Below are 21,004 nucleotides of genomic sequence, written 5' to 3'. Positions count from 1 at the left end.
ATGCAAGGTATAGAGAGTTTCTATTCCTCTTGTTTAAATAACAGGGATGACTTTTCCTTTTGCCATTTCTATGAAGCTCCAGCCACGCACAGACAGAGCACCACCAAAACAGCAGCAAGATCTAAAACCTGGTCCTCATTTTTACAAATACTGGGTGGGTATGACACTTAAGTAAAGAGCAGTTGAAAGTTTTATGGAAAAATCCCACTGAAGTTTTTATAGCATCCTGTCAATGTCCTTAGGCAAAAATGATTGAAAAAATGACATTTGGGCAGTTAAGGGAAAATGACGGTATGATGAAATAAAAAAATTTAAGATGACAGGATCGTTACGAGAAAGATTGTTATGCACTGATTAGTCACCAAGGTAAACTTAACTATTAATTTGAAACATACGTGAACAGAAGAATAAAAAGAATTTTTCTTGGAATTCAGTTAAGTGACAAACATGAAAGTGAATGGGTTTCTACCGGGTGGCCTTAAGAAAGCTGACTAACTTTTTCTGAGATAAGAGAGCCAGACACAATAGCTTGGTGGACACTGCAGACTGCTGAGCTTCACTCCACCTGCTGTGTCACATGCATTACTGCCCAGCATGGGAGAGTGAGGCTAAGGACCACGGTTACCAGACTCTCTTACAGCCCCAAGACTGGCTTGATCGGCCAAGACCTGTCCTTTGCCAAGGGAAAACACCACGTGTCATTTGAGGGAGGAAATGAGACAGAGGTTACGTTTCTGGTATTTCTACTGCCAGGCACAGTTGCGGGGGTGTTTGTTGTAACTTTTCATTCCAAACAGAGAGTAATCCTAAAGCCTGGAAACAACCAGAGGGAGATAAACAGGGACTATCTTAGTAAGGATGCTGTCTGAAAAAGCAGTTTTCAATTCAGTAAATTCAGTCTAAAATGCAGCCTTTTTTTCAAACAACATTTTTATTAAATGTATTGGGGTGACATTGGTTAATAAAATTATACTGGTTTCAAGTGCACAGTTCTATGATACCCCATCTGTAGATCGTATTGTATGTTTACAAACCAAAGTCTAGTCTTCCTGCCTCATTGTTAGCAACATTGGTCTGTAAGTAATACATCTGAATAAACTTGACACTGCCCAAACTGGGGCGATTCTGAAACGTCTTTGAAGTCCTTTTTGGAAACGCAGTCTGAAACTTCCTCCTCCAAGCCTTGGAATAATTTTGTAAACACCTAATTTCCTGCTTTAAACCCCTTTCAGTTAAACAAGGGAGCTGGGCTCCTGTTTACTGTATGAGAAACTTGACCAATACAGAGAGAATCTAAGGCCCCCCCTTGATATTTCTATGAAAAATTACTATACTGATATGCCTTTGCTAACTTCCTGTCCAATGTATTTTTCCCAAAAAAGAAAACCAGTAATTTGAAGGCCAACATTGATGCAACGCATGTTTTTGCAATGCGTATAAGTGGATTATGTATTAATCATAACTGAAATCCTTCTCCAGAGAAGGGAGAAAGATCTCCTGAGTGAGTTTCATGGGTAACACGTTCTCTGTTACCTGTTACTGCCGTGTCCAATTCATCCTCATCCAAGGATTCCTGTGTGTTGAAGTCTCGGAAGGGAGACAGAGGGTAGGATGTATTAAGATTCAGTCCCAACATGAAGTTGTGCACCTTCCCAGCACGGCCTTCTCTGGTATTGAACAAAGTTGAGTCACTCATCAAGGCCATTATCATACGATGGACCCAATTGACTTGATTATCATTTTGATATTCCCTTTCAGCATCCTCATTTTCAGTGCCTAAGGGAAAAGAAATTATCTTTATACAGATTCCCAAATTCATTAAAAAAAAAAAAAGGTCTTCTTTAGGCAATTAAATGTTAAAACTAACAATGAAGCTCAATGGCTTTTGATTCAATAAAAGTTTATTTGCATACAGGGATACAGTCAACGTTTCAGCTCACCATTTTTTGTTCTCAAAGTGTTCTCATCTTACCTTTTACCTACCTTTAGTCTAAGATTGTGTTGTTGACAGTGTCACTTGGTCTATTTTTAGATTTCCAGGCAGGCAAACTTTTATTTTCCCCCTTCTATCTTTTCCCACTCATTTTCTTCCTTTGCCCTGTCTACACACACACACACACACACACACACACACACACACACACACACACTCCACATTACCTAATCCTATCCTCTTCATTTCTTGTTTCCTTTCCTATCTTGTTTAGTAAACTTCCAGATAAATGCAAACCAGAACAGACAACTGAAGGATTCAACACACACTTCCCGCTCAATAAACACCTGATAAACTGTCATTTTATTCCTGTTTATAGAAAGTTTGGGTTGTAAAATCTGTAATTTAAACACGTGCTTTAAAATGTTTTAAAATGCAGCAAACTTTACAAAGAAGCAGTTTTAAATGACTTTTTTTCTTAAAAGTCTAAAAACCTGTGTGCACATCAGCGGCGCGGGGAGCTGGGTTGTGTAGAAACTGAGCGTGTTGGCTCCACAGTCAGACCGACTGGCTTGCAGTCCTCTCTCCCCTGTGGACCAGCTAGTGAACCCTTCTCAGCCTTCATGTCCTCAATAGTACACTGCGTAGGGTTGCTGTGAGGATTAACTGAGTTTGTGCGTTCATGTAAATTCCTTAGGAATGTGCCTGGTCTGTATTAAATTCTTAATAAACACTCTTTAGTAGTAGATATAGTAACTATCATTAGCAATATTATTCGTTCACAATCCAAATATGAGAACACTGTATGGTAGTGTGATTGCAACTGCCTAAATTCCTTCTGTTCAGATTTCTGGGAACTCTGTATATAAGTATACATAAAACATGTGTGTGTGTGTGGGTGGGTGTATGTGTGTGTGTTGAGAGAAAAGAGAATCTGTGTTCAAACTTCATAATTTCCAATAAATGTTAACTAAACACCCATAAAAGCACAATAAATACTGACTTTCATATTCACAAGGATTACCTGAACTGTGCTGAATAAATGAGGTGCTCTTTCTTTCAGGAAGCAATCCCTATTCTCAAAAGAACACACCCTTTTCTACTCCTATATGTTTTAAATGCCAAATCTAACAAAGAAAATCTTTTGCTAGAATAAATCAGGTTTTCAAATGGATGCTTTGTATCTCCAGTTGCACAGGATCTGAGTAAGATATTAAATTATTTTCCAAAGATTTGAAACTGCTCCCTCATCATCATCAACATCATCGTCTTTATCATCACTAATATTATATTAATGAAATAAGCCCCACTTCTGTAACAGCAGGGGATCCCCTTTCCTAGTGATACATTTGTAAGTGGCATCTTTGTGGGACGGTCAACAGATAAATGGTATCAATTGCTTATTGGCTCTAATATGAACAGTAAATTTCTATTTGTGGCTATCTACAACTTAAAGCCCTTCTTATGCATTTTCTAATTTGATAATTACAACAATTCTGGGAGAGCAGATAAAATGATGCCAGCATGAATCTGAAGAAACTCAAGTTGAAAATGCCTAAATGCTCAAAATCATCTAAGAGTGAAGGAACTTTAAGAGAATGGAAAGACAAGCCATGGACGGGGAGAAACTATTTCCAAATTCCAGATGACACATCTGATAAAAGACTGTTATCAGATCTCTTAAAACTCAATAATAAGAAAACAAACATCCCAATTAAAACATGGGCAAAAGACCTTAACAGACTCCTTACCATAGAAAATATACAAGTGGAATATAAGGATATGAAAAGATGTTCCATATCATCTGTCATCAGGGAATGCAAATGAAAACAACAATGAGATAACATGATACACTTATTGAAAATACTGAAATCCAAAACGCTAACAGCACCAAGTGCTGGCAAGGATGTTGAGCAACAGAAACACTCACTCATTGCTGGTGGGAATGCAAAATGGCACCACCACTTCAGAAGACAGTTTATAAGTTTCTTTTTCATTTAATTTTTTTTATTTATTGATTTTTGGAGAGAAGAGAGGAAAGAGAGAGAGAGAGAGAGAGAGAGAGAGAGAGAAGGAGGGGGCAAGAAGCAGGAAGCATCAGCTCATAGTAGTTGCTTCCTGTATGTGCCTTGACCAGGCAAGCCCAGGGATTCGAACAGGCGACCTCAGCATTCCAGGTTGATGCCTTATCCACTGTGCCATCACAGGTCAGGTGCAAGTTTCTTACAAATCTAAATTATACACCTATCATATGACCCAACAATTACGCTTCTTGGTTTTTACCCAAAGGAGGTGAAAATTTAGATCTACACAAAAATCTGAATGTAGATGTTTATAGCAACTTTATCTATGATTACTCAAACTTGGAAATGACCAAGATATTCTTCAGTAGATGAATGGATAAACGGTGGTACATCAGACAATGAACTATTACTCAGCACTAAAAAGAAATGAGCTACCAACCCATGAGAAGACATGGAGGAACCTTAAAATGTATATGACTAAGTGAAAGAAGCCAATGTAAAAAGGCTATATACTGTAGCCTTTTTGATTCCTACTATGCGGCATTCTGGAAAAGGCAAAACTATGGAGATATTAAAAAATAAAAATCAGTGGCTGCCAGGGTTTGGGGGCGGGGGCAGAGGGATGACTAAACAGAATATAGAGGACTTTTAACACAGTGAAACTAACTCTGTATGATACTATAATGATAGACACATGTTATTTTACATTTGTAAAAATGTATAGAATACACAATATCAAGAGTGAAGCCTAAAGTTGGGATTTAGAGTGGTGGTGATGTATCATGTAGGCTCACTTATTGTAAGAAATGTACCACTCTGGTATAGGATGTTTATAGTGGGGGAGGCTGTTGGGGGGGGTACAGGGGATATATGGGAACTCTATACTTTTTGTTCATTTTTGCTGTAATTTAAAACTACTCTAAAAATAAAGTCTATTTAAAAGAAAATAAATGACTATAAAGAGCTAATAAGAAATCCTTAAAAATACCCTAAACATCATTCTCTAATGTAGGCTGGTACTAAAAACCAAAGCAGCCATATTCAAATAGTTATTAAACTTCTCAGCCTTAAAATAATTAGCCAGTGCTGCAAAGATGATCAAATGTACTGATCCTCCTATCGCAACTTACTTAAAAAGTGACAAACCATTATTACATCTACTTGATAATCCCTAAATCATCACATAATTAACTGTAGACACACTAGGCATATGCTGTCTATCCCCTTTGTACTGGCTAGGTCCCTTCATGAAAAAAGAAATTCAAAACGAATTAAAAAGACCTAAACAACCAAAATGACTAAAATTACAAATATAAAGGAGAAGAATTGAGACTCAGTTCCTTCCAGGGCAGGGTTTTTTCTGGGTTTCTGCCTAATGACCTGAGCTGTCATATATAACTAAGCAAATTATTGGCTACATAAGGCGGCAGTAGGGCAGTAGGCAAACAGGGACAGGTTCCAGACTGCGCGACTCTGGCCAAGCCTTGTGCCCAGTCAAGAGCTTTGTCATCTGCCTGAGGAAGGATCCCTATTTAATTTTCATAAGAAACTGCACACTAACCAAGCTATGAGTTAGTGTAACTGCATTTCCCAGGGAGGGCACCTCTAATTGGCACAGATCCATCTTATGAGGCAATCACAACCCAGTTAGGAAAAGAGAGTTTACATTTCAGTGTTCGCTCAGCAAGGATAATGCAGGCTCTTCCAAAACCAATAACATGGCAGGTGGTATTCGTTAAGTTTTGGAAAAGAGATTTATTTAGTAACTTCTAAAATCTGTATTCAAACTGTAACAGGACGTGTTCACCCAATTGTTATAAAATCTGTTAAATTTTTGTTTGTTGTGTCGTGTTGTGTTTTTATACTACTGGGAACTTCTGTCCAAAGGGCTGTGTCAAACACTGTGTCAGAACGTAAAATCACTCCATTTCACCACATCTGTGACAAATACGCCTGATCCTTCCTTATCTAACCTGCCCTGACTCCATCACTGGCTAGCCTGATTCAAACAAGCTGAAAGCTGCCTTGTCAAAATGTAAAACGTACGTATAACGAAGAGTTCCCCTAATTCTACCCTTCAGCTTTGTTTCTTTCTTAAGGAATGGCATGTTGGCAATGAGATACGAAGGCTTCAGAATGTAGTGAGAATATAATTTTTCACATCTTGCTTAGTTAATGTTTTAAAGATAAGATTTTGGTTTTCTCAAAAGCCATGTAAAAATGTTCCCAAACCACAATTTGCGTGTTGAAAGCCCGGCATAATCATCAGACTTAAAACAGAACTTGGTATTTCTAACGTCTCGGTTTGTTCTCCGTTTGTTCAACTGATCCTATTTTTGAGGTATTAAAATGAAAAGAAATAAGGACTCTTCCTGTGTTGCCTATTTTATATGCAATATCAATTATACAACATTAATTCCCTCTCTGAATTTAAAGCTACTATTCTGCCACCCAGTGCCTTACGCCAAGACTACCATGAGCATTTTGGGTGAGAGAGAAGAGGCAACATTCATAATCCTTTTCTAACGAACTTCTGCCAGAGGAGGTTCCTACTCTCTTACCTTTGGGTTCTTGTGATTCATCGTCGCTATCCGAGCTATCATTACTCACAATGTGCTTTGCTGTAATATTTTCTGTGGAAAGAAAGAAAAACAATTGAAGGAGCCACGTGTCAAGACTCACAATTAAATTTAACATGTGGAAATAACCCAAGCAAAACCAGAGTGAGATCTACTAGATTACTATTATTAAGTTCTGTCAAGCACTAGTATAAATTTAGATTAATTTTTCATTGAAAAACAAAATTTCCCAGGATGTGAAAATTTAGTTTAAAATTTATTTATTCATGATTTCAAAGGAAGAATTTTTGGTTATCTTAATTCTGACAGGTAGAAATAACTTGATCATAGAATGCTTCTCATTATACAAAAAAAATGTTTTTCTTTAACTAAATATGCTTAGCTGATTTTTATGAAGGTAAATACAGGGTAAAACTCAAATCTACAAGGGGCTACAGAGCAGTTTCATCTAAATAAACGAAAGCTACTAATGTATAATAGCTTACTTTTTTATTTTATTTTTTATTTATTTTTCTGAAGTAAGAAGCAGGGAGGCAGAAAGACAGACTCCCACATGCACCCAACTGGGATCCACATGGCATGCCCACTAGGGGGCAATGCTTTGCCCACCTGGGACGTTGCTCTGTTGCAACCGGAGCCATTCTAGCGCCTGAGGTAGAGGCCATGGAGCCATCCTCAGTGCCCAGGCCAACTTTGCTCCAGTGGAGCTTTGGCTGTGGGAAGGGAAGAGAGAGATAAAGAGAAAGGAGAGGGGGAAAGGTGGAGAAGCAGCTGGGCACTTCTCCTATGTGTCCTGACCAGGAATCAAACCCAGGACTTCCACACGCCAGGCCGATGCTCTACCACTGAGTGAGCTGACCAGGGCAATAGCTTTGATTTTTAAGAACACTGAAAATTTTCTGTTGAAATGTGCCTTCTAATTTCTGTTTCCTCTGAGCATATCAAGGGGACAGTCATAAAAATGAAAATAGAAACCATTAATCCTTAAAACAACAATGGGAGCAAAATTTAGCACAACACTAGTCTCTTTTTAAGTAAAAAGTAGCTAAATTATAAGTACATAGACCATTCTTTATAATTATTATTTATGGAAAAACTTTCTTTGGACATTTACATAAAACCATGTCTGTATAGTAACTGATTTTTTCTTCTGTTAGTCAATATATATATATATATTTTTTTTTTTTTAAGAAACGGACTCCAAATTTATAATTTTCAGTGACAGAATCATTTTAAGGTTTGCTATAATTTTAGGTTTTTCATATTACTCTACATATGTTTATTATATTTACAGAAATATCATGTACTAGGTTACATGATCTAGGTTATATAATGGAAAGGCTAATAAATGCTTGAAGCAGTTGACTGACTTTTTAATTTTTAGATTTTTTTAATGTTACTGGCATACTTACACATATGAACTCCAACAGAGGAAAATAACTGCTGGCTAATATTATTCTTCATTTCATTTCAAGACTATTACAGATAGTGGTTTTGTTGCAGAGAGGAAGGGCATGTTAAGAAGCAGTCCACTTGAAGTGTTATATATATTAGATGTCTTTCTGGTCCTACATGTCTTTTTGAAGGACAAAATTTTCTTTCATTAAGCTTTTTTGGGGGGTCATATTTGATATTTTCATATAAGAAGATGGTTCACCATAATACTGCCTTCTTTGCCAGGAAGTGTTTATGATATAAATAGCTAAATATCTATTTCATTTTAATTTATCTTATTGTGGTCCAATTTACCTTAAAGTCTTCCTTCAAAAGACAGAGGGGGAAATAACAAACCACCTCGAAATACCCTGTTAAGAGGTAGACTTGGGTTGGCCAGCAGATGAAAGAGTCACCAGGAGTTTCAGATTCCCCTGTCACCTCTCTGGTCTCATTTCTGGAAACCCTTCTGTAATCTGAGGTAACAGGCATCCTGCTGACCAGAGTCTTAAAGTTTACAATATTCCTCCTAAGTCTGACACACAGGACAAGTAAATAAACTGCTAACCCACTGGTCTCGGAGGGGACACCTTGCACCAAAAGATATTCTCAAGACTATTTAGTATAAACATTCTCCTTTTCCTTGGCGTCCAGCCATTGTCTCACCCATCTTCAGACATGTTATTTCAGTCCTATTCTCTTCCTGCCTTTGGAGGGGAAAAATAATAAACCCTAGGTTTATCTGGATTAGTCAACAGAGAAGTGCACAGAGAAGCCCCATAACGTGCAGCACTTTTATTTTTGTCTCTTTTTTTTTCTTTCTGACATCTTCACACAATTTAGAGGAGAGTTAGTTATGTCCAGAAATTACAGTTGATAATATCTGGGCCATCATGTTCATTTAAATAAATGAAATCAGGGCCCTGGCCGGTTGGCTCATTAATAGAGCATCAGCCTAGCGTATGGACATCCCAGTTTGATTTCCGGCCAGGACACACAGGAGAAGCGATCATCTGCTTCTCCACCCCTCCACCCCACTCTCTCTCTTATCTCTCTCATTTCCTCTCCTGCAGCCATGACTTTGTTGGAGCAAGTTGGCCCTGGGCACTGAGGATGGCTCCATGGCCTCGCTTCAGGCACTAAAATAGTTTGGTTGCTGAGCAATGGAGCAATGGCCCTCAGATGGGCAGAGCATTGCCTGGTAGGGGGCTTGCTTGCCAGGTGGATCCTGGTCAGGGCCCATGCAGGGGTCTGTCACTCTGCACACCTCCTTCTCACTTAAGAAATATTTAAAAAACAAACAAACAAATGACATTGGAGCATTTCAGAAGTATACATTGTGCTTTGTTGTTACCCTTAGAGAATGTGGCTCTGTTGCTAAGAGGTAATATACATATTATTCCTAGGAAATGTTCAGATTGATTCAGCCATATTATCGGTAACCTTAGAACAATTACAATTTTTATGATGATTTAATTTTCTCTATATATACATGTTTATGAAATTTATCGAGGTACCATTGTTATTATCAACATAAGCACATTTTTAAAATACCTAATTCTTCCTCCATTGTGGAACCTTTATTTTGTGAGTTAGAAACTCCCAAGACTCTGTTGAACAATATAGAAAAGGCACTGCCCCAGACACCTAAAATAAGAAAGCAAAAACAGACTACTTTAGAATGCACAAGATTTAAAACAGTCGGACAAACTAGTGGTGGATTTTAAACACTTACCCATTAAGAAATGCAAGGGATTTTCTTCATATTTTTTCACAACTTTTCCCATAAAAAATTTGCTCCCAAATAAGTCAGGAGTCATGAAAGTACCATATTTAGCCATGCCAATCTCATACGGGCTAAATTCAACCCAATCTGAAAGCATTAAAAAAATTCAATTTATTAATAGAAAATATTACAGTCATGTACACAGTTAAAGATCACTTCAACAATGCCATGATTACTCTCAATCATTTATTTAAAATATAATTTTAAACATGAACAACATGCTTATTATGTGTATGGCACTGTCTAGAAGTTAGGAGGGGAAGCTTAAAGAGGAATAAATGAAAACACAGAAAGATCCCTTCTAATCTGCATAAATTGAATGTCCTTTTGCATTTGAAAATTCAGGTATCTTTTATAAATCCATCTTCATTCTAAAGGATAGAAAACTAAAAACTGATGACTCAGATTTAAAATCAATGAAAGAGATAGAAGAAATTAAACTCTGATAATGCAGACTATGAAAATGAAAGTTTCTAACTTTTGCCTATCCTTCATCTTTCCTCAATTTTGCTTATGAACCATTACTCTGACTCACAAGATTAAAATGCTAATTTTTTTTACGCGGAATGTCTCAAGAAACACAAGGTAATAACGTCAATAGAGTATATTTTCAAAGAGCAAAGGCTCTGGAGCCAGAGTGCTGGGTTCCAACTCTATTCTGCTGCTTCCTACTGGACAGCCTTGAGTAGATTTCCTGTGCCCTCTGGGCTTTAGTTCTCTAATCTGTCCAATGTGAATAAAATCAATAGATAGTTGGTAGAATCACTGTGAGGGTCTAATGAGTTAAGAAATGTGGGTGTGCTCTCCCTCCCGGGAGCACGGCCACACCTCTCCTTTCACCTTCCTCTCCCCCCCCCCCCACCCCAGGCATGCAGCTCCTCAGTTCTAAGGCTCCCCACAAGACTTGCAACCAGGGAGCAGTGGGCAGCGGCAGCTCATCTCAGGCAAACCCCCTGGACCAGTCCACAAGGCTTCTTTCCTCTGACTCTGCAGTGAGCAGACAGCAGCCCCCCATGTCTCACTTCTTTCCTGTAATGTTTCTAGAGAGCCCAAGCAGCCCCACTTAGTCTCTATTCTGTTGCTTCCTCTATCCTGGGCCCTTCCTGTTCCCTTGTCCCCAGCTTTAATAAGTGTACTCTCAAAATTACCTGGAACAAAAGAGACGTGAAGAAGGCATAGCACATTTCATCATTCACTAAATGGTAGCCATCTTATACTTCATGTATGCCCATGGCTATAACTTGTCTAATTACTATCTGAATTTTAATATATCAAAAAAGAGTACCAGATTCCTGACTCCCACTTCCTTCCCTGGCTACTCTCAGGCTTTCCCGTCTTGGGAAATGGCAGTACTTTTCATATATTCATAGCATTATTCATATTCTAGAATTCTCCTTGATTGTTCTCTTCCTCTTACATTTCATATGTAAAATATCATGTTCCGTAGGCTCTCTCATCAGATATGGTTAGGAACTGGCTACTTATCCATTTGTCCACCATGACCATGCTGGTCCAAACCACCATATTCTCTCTTTTGGATCTCCACTTCAGCCTCCTAAAATGTCTCTTCTCTATTCCCTTACGGTCTTTTTGATACCCTGTAGCCAGAATGAATTTTTAAAGATATAAGTCATGGCACACTAAGGCCAGCTGAAAGTTTTCCAATGACTTCCCATTATACTGAAAAGAGAAAACATGCTGACAAGGCTTCATGATGGTCTGGCTTACATTCCCTGTGTAATTGCAAGCCCTAACAATCTCCTGTCATGTTTTGTCTTTCTTAGTCTACTTCAGCCACACAAGCCTTCTTAAGGTTTCTCATAGAGGCCAAGTTCATTCCCACCTTGACACTTTCATGCTTGTGATTCCCTCTTGCAATAATAAGGCTGCTTCTTATTAACCTTTAGTTAGAGGTCTTTGTTGACCATCCTCCATCAAGTCCCACCATCATTCATCTCCATATAACCAATAACCCTCTGCCCTCCTCTATTTTATGCTTTTCCTTTTCTGAAATTGTAACATCTATATATGCCTTACCCAACAATCCCAAATTCCAATAATTCCAAAATCTACAAGTTCCCTCTCTCTCTCTATTTTTTTTTTTTTTTTTTTTTTAGCAAGAGAGATAGATAGGGACAGACTGGAAGGGAGAGAGATGAGAAGCATCAATTCTTTGTTGTAGCACCTTAGTTGTTCATTGATTGCTTTCTCATATGTGCCTTGACCTGGGGGCTCCAGCCGAGCCAGTGACCCCTTGCTCAAGGCAGCAACCTTGATCTCAAGCCAGCGACCATGGGGTCATGTTTATGAGCCCACACTTAAGCCAGCAATCCCATGCTCAAGCTGGATGAGCCCGCACTCAAGCCAGTGACCTCAGAGTTTTGAACCTGGGTCCTCTGCATCCCAGGTGGACACTCTATCCCCTGCGCCACCACCTGGTCAGGCCAAAATCCACAAGTTCTTTTGCTATTCATTTTGGTTGTAAAATCTGACCTGAACTCATTTACCAGAGCAACCAGTCTTGAAATTATGTGAGGGTTAATCTTTACTTACTTCACTCCAGCTAATATTGATACTTCTACTGGAGAAATCACTCTATTTAATTATAAGACCCCAGTGGGACTATAATTTTGCAATATATAGCCTAAGTATTTTTTAAGTTTTAAAATTTAAAATATTCTTTTTTTTTTTTTTTTTTTTTTTTGTATTTTTCTGAAGCTGGAAACGGGGAGAGACAGTCAGACAGACTCCTGCATGCGCCCGACTGGGATCCACCCGGCACGCCCACCAGGGGCAATGCTCTGCCCACCAGAGGGCGATGCTCTGCCCCTCCGGGGCGTCACTCTGCCGAGACCAGAGCCACTCTAGCACCTGGGGCAGAGGCCAAGGAGCCATCCCCAGCGCCCGGGCCATCTTTGCTCCAATGGAGCCTCGGCTGCAGGAGGGGAAGAGAGAGACAGAGAGGAAGGAGGGGTGGGGGTGGAGAAGCAAATGGGCGCTTCTCCTATGTGCCCCGGCCAGGAATTGAACCCGGGTCCCCCGCACGCCAGGCCGACGCTCTACCGCTGAGCCAACCAGTCAGGGCCTAAAATATTCTGAATACCAAAAATCTGTCTCTAAAGTATTGGAAAAGGAGTTGCAGATGTATATTTATTATTTACTCAGTGATCAGAACATTTTACTTTTGTGAAGGAGGTAATGAAATCACAGTTGTGATGAGAACACATTTATAATTCATTTTAAATGAAGGCCATTAATGGCACATCTTCCTTTCATCAGATAGTGGTGTGTTTTACAGTGATTTACATAGAGTTAGCAAGACATGACTAGCAATGAATCAGAGGCTGATAGGAAAATTTCTATATCACTGCGAATATCTTCCTATCTCTAAATTTCACACCCCTACCTTGGGTACTGAAGCATAATAATTTCCTGGTTCCTACTTCTCTAGTGATCTGTTCTTTATGAATGCTGTGGCTTGTGCTCATGATGATATAATGTTCTGAGGAGGTAAAATCTGCTGTCTAACCCTTACTGAAGAACCTGCCGTGGTGGTATTTGGTTATTATCCCTTTGCTATTAACTTGTACATTTCAAACTTGAACCTTTCTTCCGCACTTCCTTCCACCTGTCTCCAACTTCCTGTTGCACTTGTACATGCAGTCATCACTTCCCACTACACAGCCTGGAAAGAAACGCATCACTTTCCTCCCAGTCTAGCTTACTTGTTTCTGTAAATCATGATATTACAAGCCAGAAAAAAATTCTTTTAACAGAAACCACTCATATCAAATCATCAGCACATTTCACCAATAACCTTTAGGTTTTCACATTTATCTTCCCTTCTCTTTTCTTATCAGTATGCCCTGAGTTCCAGGATCTCATTACAAAAACACAGAGATATCATAGACTCTAGTTTATTATTTTCTTTGCCAATCAACCCATTTGAATCACCAAAATACTTTATTTCCCCCCAAAACACTACTTACAGAATTGCATTGCCCTACCCAAAAGCATTATTTCCCATTTTCATCATCACTGAATAAAAACATTACTGTCTGGAATTCAGATTTTTCTATTACTTGGTTTTCTGAAATAAACCACTTACACTTCACTAGTTCTCACCAAGGCTAGTGTTTTTTATTTTTCCCCCAAACATAGATTTGAGTATTTTCTCATACTGTTTTTCTCAAAGATGACCTTTCACCTCCGATGGAAAAAGCTTCCATATTCCATCACCCTCATGAAGTTACTTTTATGACTATATTAAATATGTTTGATAACATACTTACATCATCTCTACACACTTTGACAAACAATAACATTCTACGGGTATCGTTCATTAATTTTTCATATTTTATTTTTGTCTTTTTAATGGGACTGTAACTTTCTTAAAGAGGAGTAATACTGTTTTACTCCTTTTGTGTCTGTCAAGGAACTTAACCTGATGTTGAGTCCATAACTTGTGCTCAATAAATGCAATTTACTGATCAGTGGATATTTGAAAATGAAAGTTTGAAATCCTGTCAGCAATATAGTGAAGTGGAGGAGTCAAAAGTATTTAACAGTTTAAACAATGAATGTTTATTTGTTTAAAATCTTCAAAAGGAGAAAACGTTTAAAACTATTCTAAGAGGGAAGAAAAACATTCTCTCATATTGTTGACATTGATAACACTTCTGTCAGCTAATAAGATTTTTTGACTTTTAAAAATATAATTCAGATATTTGAACTTTTTACCCCTGAATATCCATTTTTAATCTAAGAAAATTTCAAAGGCATAAAGTATAGACATGTCTCCACCTTTTTTCCCCGCAATAACTCAAGCTAATTAAACCCTCATAACTTGCACCTTTGAATGTCTTATCTAGGAACAAGATCCACATAACTAATGTTTGATGGCTTTGTCCAACTCTGTTGGAAGAAACAGCTTGAAACTCCTCATCTCAGAAACTTAACAATAAAGGTTAATGTTGTATTTCTTATCTCAGTAACAACATTAGTTAGGCAGATGGACCAAATCAGACATATCTAGGTCCTAACACTACTAACCCAACAGGAATGAGCCTTCTCTCACTCTAGAGTCCCAAATATTCACTTGCTGAAATATAATTGACTCTAATTATTTTAGTTAGACTTTCTGTTGAGAATAACCACCGACTAAAAGTTTAGGATAAAAAGAAACTGTGAAATTGTAACAATTGTAACAATATTAAGTAAACTATTATATTTTTATGGGGGTTTTTTTTTTTTGTTGTTTTTTTTTACAGAGACAGAGAGAGAGTCGGAGAGAGGGATAGATAGGGACAGACAGACTGGAACGGAGAAAGATGAGAAGCATCAATCCTTAGTTTTTCGTTGTGACACCTTAGTTGTTCATTGATTACTTTCTCATATGTGCCTTGACCGTGGGCCTTCAGCAAGCTGTAGACCTAGGGGTCTCGAACCTGGGTCCTCTGGATCTCAGTTTGATGCTCTATCCACTGCGCCACCGCCTGCACAGGTTTTTATGCTTTTCTTTAAATCATATTCACTCATGAGTATCTCATGAGATTGTTGTAATGACTCTGTGAGGTAAACTTTTCTTTAAATAATGAGGAAAATAAGAATCAGAGGAGTTAAATGACCCACTCAAGTTACTTTAGCTCAGCGAACAAAAGACAAGTATTCCAAATTATTGTGGTCCTTGTTTGACCATATCATGTTTCTTCTGGGGTAAAAGATGGCTTATTTGGCTATTCCCAGATTTGACTAGCATTCAAGTAGTAGTTATTAGTCAATTTCCAAACATTATAAGACCTCACAAGACAACAGCTAAGGGGAAGCAAAAATAAAACAAAAGTAAATGACTCACTGACTTTTTTTATATGGTAAAACCCTGACTCTCCCTGTGAACTCCTTTACAGCTCAGGTGTGATTCCTCATTGCTGCTGAGCACACCATGGTCACCCAGGACTCCCACTGCATGCCTTACCCCATCCATGATTAAACTTCTTTCATATATAAATCCTATTCATCTTGAAGATCTAGACCTCTGACTTTTGTTGTATAAATTTCATAGAACACTAACATGTAATGATTTACTGAAACTTAAGTACTTTACATATTTTATCTCATTTATTTAGCAAAACACTATCAAGAGAGTGTCATCCTTATTTAACCGATGAGGAAAGTGAGGCCGAAAGATGTTATGTAATTTAGTGAAGGGAATAGTGCATAGTAACATACTGTTCTTTCTTGTGCCTTAACTTCTTTAATAATTATTGTAAATTTCCCGGATCATAAGGTTTTAGAGAACAAGGACAATGCGCTGTGGCGAGGAAGGGGAGTTCCAGCTCAGCCCTGGTCAGTAATCAAGGAAGCCAATATTTTTATAAAAAGAACAAAGAATTTTTGAGACGAAGTCTCAGCTCTGCTATTTACTTTTCTATGTGGCAATATGCAAATCATTTAATCTTTCTGAGGTTTTATTTTTTTCTTTTGTGAAGCATTACTAAAAATCTCTCCCTCCCTGGGTTGTAGCAAAAGTGAATAAGGTAATAAACAGAAGTGCTTTCTGAACCATAGCATGATAAACATTTTGATTGATATAATTGATAAACACTTGTTGAATAAATAAATTTTAGGTGCACCACTTCTTATAAACTTTTCGAAATTCTTGCCTGAGAGTAGCTAGTTGAGAACAAAAAGTGAAAATTGATAAAACTGCAAAAGGATTCTGTATATAGATGTGATAATTACATCCCATTCACAGTGATTTTTTTTAACCTTCATTTTGTAACTGATGTCACTGAAAGATTTTTCCTAAAAGTACAATGAACCTACCAGTCATAGTCAGAAATGTTACTACATTGCAGAGCTATGTCACAAAATTTTAGAGCATAGAACAAGAAGCCCTGGCTGATTGGCTCAGTGGTAGAGTCGACCTGGAGTGTGGAAGTCCTGTGTTTGGTTCCTGGTCAAGGCATACAAGAGAAACAACTGTCTGCTTCTCTACCCCTTCCCTTCCCTTTCTTTTTCCGCCCTCTACTCTCTCTCTCTGTTCTCCTCCCACAGCTATGGCTCAATTGGTTTGAGCAAGTTGGCCCCAGGTGCTGAGGATGGCTCCATGGCCTCACCTCAGGTACTGAAATAGCTCAGTTGCCAAGCAACAGAGAAGTGGCCCCAGATGGGCAAAGTATTGCCCTGTAGGGGACTTACTCAGATGGATTCTGGTCAGGGCACATGCAGGAGTCTGTCTCTCTGCCTTCCTGGCTCCTGCTTCTCAATTAAAAAAAAAAAAAAAAGAATAAGGAGCAAAGCTACAGAAGAAAGAACTATTTACATCTGAGACTTAATAAAATGAGGCATCTTGTTTACCAGCTGCCACAAGTATAGACTAGTACTTTTCAGGTGCCGAATTACAAAAATTAGAATAGTGCATTGCATGATAAACATAGATCATAATACCTAATTTAATAAAAATGTCAGCATCAAGCAAGAGAATATACATTGCCTGAAAGCACTAGGCAAACTATCTTGTTGAATGTCTTTGAGAAACGAGTAATTAACATTGAGTTACTGATTATATTCATAATTTACTTTTTATCATTTATTTTTAGTTCACTGATATCAATGAAGATATTTTAGTAACTAGTTTCCTAATATTCTCTACAACCAGAAAATCACCTAGCTTTTCATTTCCTTATATTTTCAAATATTTTTATGTTGCAGAGAATGTATTAAATAAGCACTGAAAATGGCTTCTTCTAAAGAAAATCACTAGAAGCCATCGTTCAAAGATCCAGGAAAGGTTCTGCAAGAGGAAGTTATATACCTGCAAACATCAGTTCCGAAACATCGGGCTTGACATGCAGACAGGTGAAAAGAGGTAGAGGGCATCGTGCCGTATTGACTTTTTCCGTCAAAGTACTCAAGGTAATGTTCATTCTCTGGCCAAAGAAGAAAGAAAGAAATGGTTTTAAATTTACAAACAGTACTTCCAATCAAGACACTTAAATTTTTTATAATAAAAATAAATCTTATTACTTCTAGAAATTTCTAGGTCCTGAATAAATAACAAGAAGCTCTATTAAAGTAACTGCCTTCATTCTAAACACAAGTTTCTAGGGACTATGTCTATTTTCAAGAAAACAATGATTTGGCAGCTATGGAGCCCGGAAAGAATTTAGCCCCAGATCCCCTGGTACACGCTCTGTCCCCTCTACTTTATCTTCTGATGAAATGTCACACTGTAGTCATGTGTCAGATGAGTTTGTTCACTGTGATTCCCTTTGTTTTCTGACTGTTTCCTGGCAACCTCCATTTTTCTTCTACCATTAAAACATTTCTTGTATTCTGCTCCTTATCTAAAAAGATTGTCATTTCAGTTAAGAATGGGCAGTTAAGAATTAAAAGGCATATTTTTTTTTAAAGAAAAGGAATATAAAACACTTCCCTACATCAAAACGGATACACAACTAGAATGAGTTAGTAAACACTGTTTTGAAACGTAGAAGAGTTATATCTGGCAGGAACTATGTGCTCTCAGTACACAATGTTGATAGGATAAGTCGAATCAAGTGACTTTTACAAAATACATCATATTTTATTTTATTTAAAACATTATTGCATTAAAAGAATTGTAGATTGAGCCACAGCTTACATTGTGAATTAGTGTTTCTCCTATTAACATCCCAAAGATATCGGTAAAGGTGACAGGTTGTCCAGAACGTTTCTTCTTCCACAAAGACTCAACGTATCTTTTAACTTTCTGTGGTGTGAGAAGTAAAAGGGGGTTGTGGCTAACATTTTTCATTAGCTCTTCATTAATCTCTTTTGGCCCTTTCTCTGGAAAATCAGGGTGAGAATATAAGGTGGACATATACCTGTAAAGAAAGCAAGAGAGAAATTGTAAAGATGAAGGGCATGATTACATAATCTCCAAAGAAAGGAAGCACTTTCTTCCATAAGAAAAATAAAGGATGGGCCCTGGCCAATTTGTTCAGTGGATAGAGCATTGGCCCAGCATGCAGAAGTCCCAGGTCCAATTCCTGGTCAGGGCACACATGAGAAGAGTCCATATGCTTCTCTCCCCCACCCACTCTCCCCTCTCTTCTCACAGCCAGTGGCTCGACTGGTTCAAGCATTGGCCCCAGATGGGAGATGCTGGGTAGATCCCAGTCCGGGCAATGTGAGAGTCTGTCTCTCTATCCTTACCTCTGCTTATTTAGTTTTATGGACCCATACTCCTTAGAATTCACTAATGTGAGTTGGACAGATTATTCATGACATTATTGTGGTGGTGACTTGGATTTTGGCTTTAGTGATAGCTAAAGATGGAGCAGTAGACAATTGCCAGTTTTCTTTAAACAGCTTATTTTGTTCCCTTGGTTGCACCAAGGCAGGATTCAGCCGTTACTGGCTTCGGTGGACACGCTCCACCTAAGGCACACAGACATCACCCCAGTTTGCATCTCTGGTTAATCCGTCATTTTAATCTCTTCATCAATCAATGATTCTCTGTGATACCAACCAAGTTTCAAAAACTAAGTGTCTTAGACATAGTAGGGCTTCTATGAACAATTAATTAATAAACAAAAGGGTCTTCTATTCATCTCTAAATCTGAAAACATTTCTCTCAAACTTTTCAACAACGGATTTATATGATGGGACATCTCATATATTCCATAAAAATGCATTTTAGGTGAAGAGTGCAATTGTAAAAGCTAAAACATGCCAGAGAAGAGAAATTCTAGGTTCAGTCCTTGACTCCAAATAACAGTCAATGTTTTAAAACATCAGTGCCTGACCCCCTTCCCCAGAACATCCCAAATCAGAATTTTCATGGGTAAACAGAATTTCTGTGCTTTAATAAGTGCCAGAAAGGATTCTCATATGACACTAAAATTTGTAATTACTTGAGAAGATTTTCAACATTTGTGAAGCAAATATCTTGGAACCCTAAAAAAAATATTCCTAGATTAACTGCCCTGCCCAAAGGTAGTTATATGCAAGTCTTCATTTAGTTGTTAAAAATTTGAAAAGTGAGAGAGATTCACTAGTGAATAAGGTAAGCATAATCCCCACCTCACATAACATATTTTCTCCAACATACATCTTGATCTTTTAGCCTGTCACCGTTTACAGGACACCTTCTGTTAAAATTGTTTCCTTTTTCAATATCCCAGAAATTCTTCTGACTGCTAAACTCAAAGTTCTTGTCCTTGAATTCCATTTTAGCCAGTTTAACTGACTGGGGTCCCATTGTCTAGAGATGCAGAGCTGCCCTCATTTCTCTTTAGCTGTCATTACCATGTGAACAGGGAAGTCCAAATCCGGTACCTCTTAGGATGCTATGTATGAATGGCTGCACTAAGGAAGAGAGTTGAGCTGAGTGAGAGAACACAGGGTTACTGTCATAATTTTCTTCATTCATTCATGTCAATTCTCCTGGTTGGCTTACCCATATAGTTAATGAATACAAGTATCATCTAAACTCAATTTCAGAAATAATGATCATAAAGGTAATAGTAGTTACAACAGAAGCTTATGCCTACATAAAATTATCTCTTGTAGATCCAGAAGACTTATTGGGAGGTCCAGGGCTTCTCCAGACATTTCCGTATTACCTAATTTGTGCCAAGTCATGGTCATGTATCAGCACAATATAAACTTACACAACACAGAGTGTAATTTGTTTTTCCAAGTCTTTCCGAGTTCCTTCCTTTGAACTTTTTACCTCCTCACTCATACTTTTCAAGAGAGAACTGTGACCATGAATCATTTGAACCACCTTCCCTTCCGTCTCAGGAAGCATCTCTTTTCCACGACTAACAGCATTCGTATTTTTTACCTTGTCCAGTTCTGTCTTTACCTGAATCTTTTTCTATCCATGATCTGCCTATTCCTTTAGCTTCCCTCTATCTTTCTACACTATTTTCTTCATCTCAGACTTTTATAGAAATGCTGAAATCTCTTAAATTCTGAAAAAAACAAAACCCTTCCCTGATCCTTTCTTGTTCTTTTTGAAATGACACATTCATGATCAAACCTTTTATCCTTTCACTTTCTGTTTACTTCTTATTTGCAATTTCATGATCTAGTGATTCTTGCTAAAACCACTAATGATCTCCAAGCTCAGTTTTACACTAAGCTTCTCACAGATGTTTATCCTTTTAAAATACCCACTACCTGGCGAAGTGCTCTTTCTTCACCCCTGACCCCCGGAACTCCTCTTTCAGCTGATTCTCTTCTCTGATAGCTACTA

At 38.0% G+C, this 21,004-nt stretch overlaps 1 protein-coding gene across 2 annotated transcripts in view; it reads right to left on the bottom strand.

The window, feature by feature from the left end:
- The window catches only part of PLA2G4A (phospholipase A2 group IVA), a 150,698-nt gene that overhangs the window by 28,114 nt on the left and 101,580 nt on the right, over positions 1-21,004 (bottom strand). For both annotated transcript variants that reach the window (XM_066361735.1, XM_066361736.1), the window contains 6 exons: positions 18,401-18,623; positions 17,573-17,687; positions 9,706-9,843; positions 9,525-9,617; positions 6,519-6,590; positions 1,534-1,776 (listed from right to left, as the gene is read on the bottom strand). In XM_066361735.1, the coding sequence (XP_066217832.1) occupies positions 1,534-1,776; positions 6,519-6,590; positions 9,525-9,617; positions 9,706-9,843; positions 17,573-17,687; positions 18,401-18,623 (884 nt within the window). The remainder of the gene's footprint in view (positions 1-1,533; positions 1,777-6,518; positions 6,591-9,524; positions 9,618-9,705; positions 9,844-17,572; positions 17,688-18,400; positions 18,624-21,004) is intronic.

Source organism: Saccopteryx leptura, chromosome 2 (assembly GCF_036850995.1).
Source record: "Saccopteryx leptura isolate mSacLep1 chromosome 2, mSacLep1_pri_phased_curated, whole genome shotgun sequence".
NCBI classification, from domain to species: domain Eukaryota; kingdom Metazoa; phylum Chordata; class Mammalia; order Chiroptera; family Emballonuridae; genus Saccopteryx; species Saccopteryx leptura.
The sequence above is the reverse complement of the archived record's forward strand: the minus strand, read 5'-3'. Positions and strand labels throughout refer to the sequence as shown.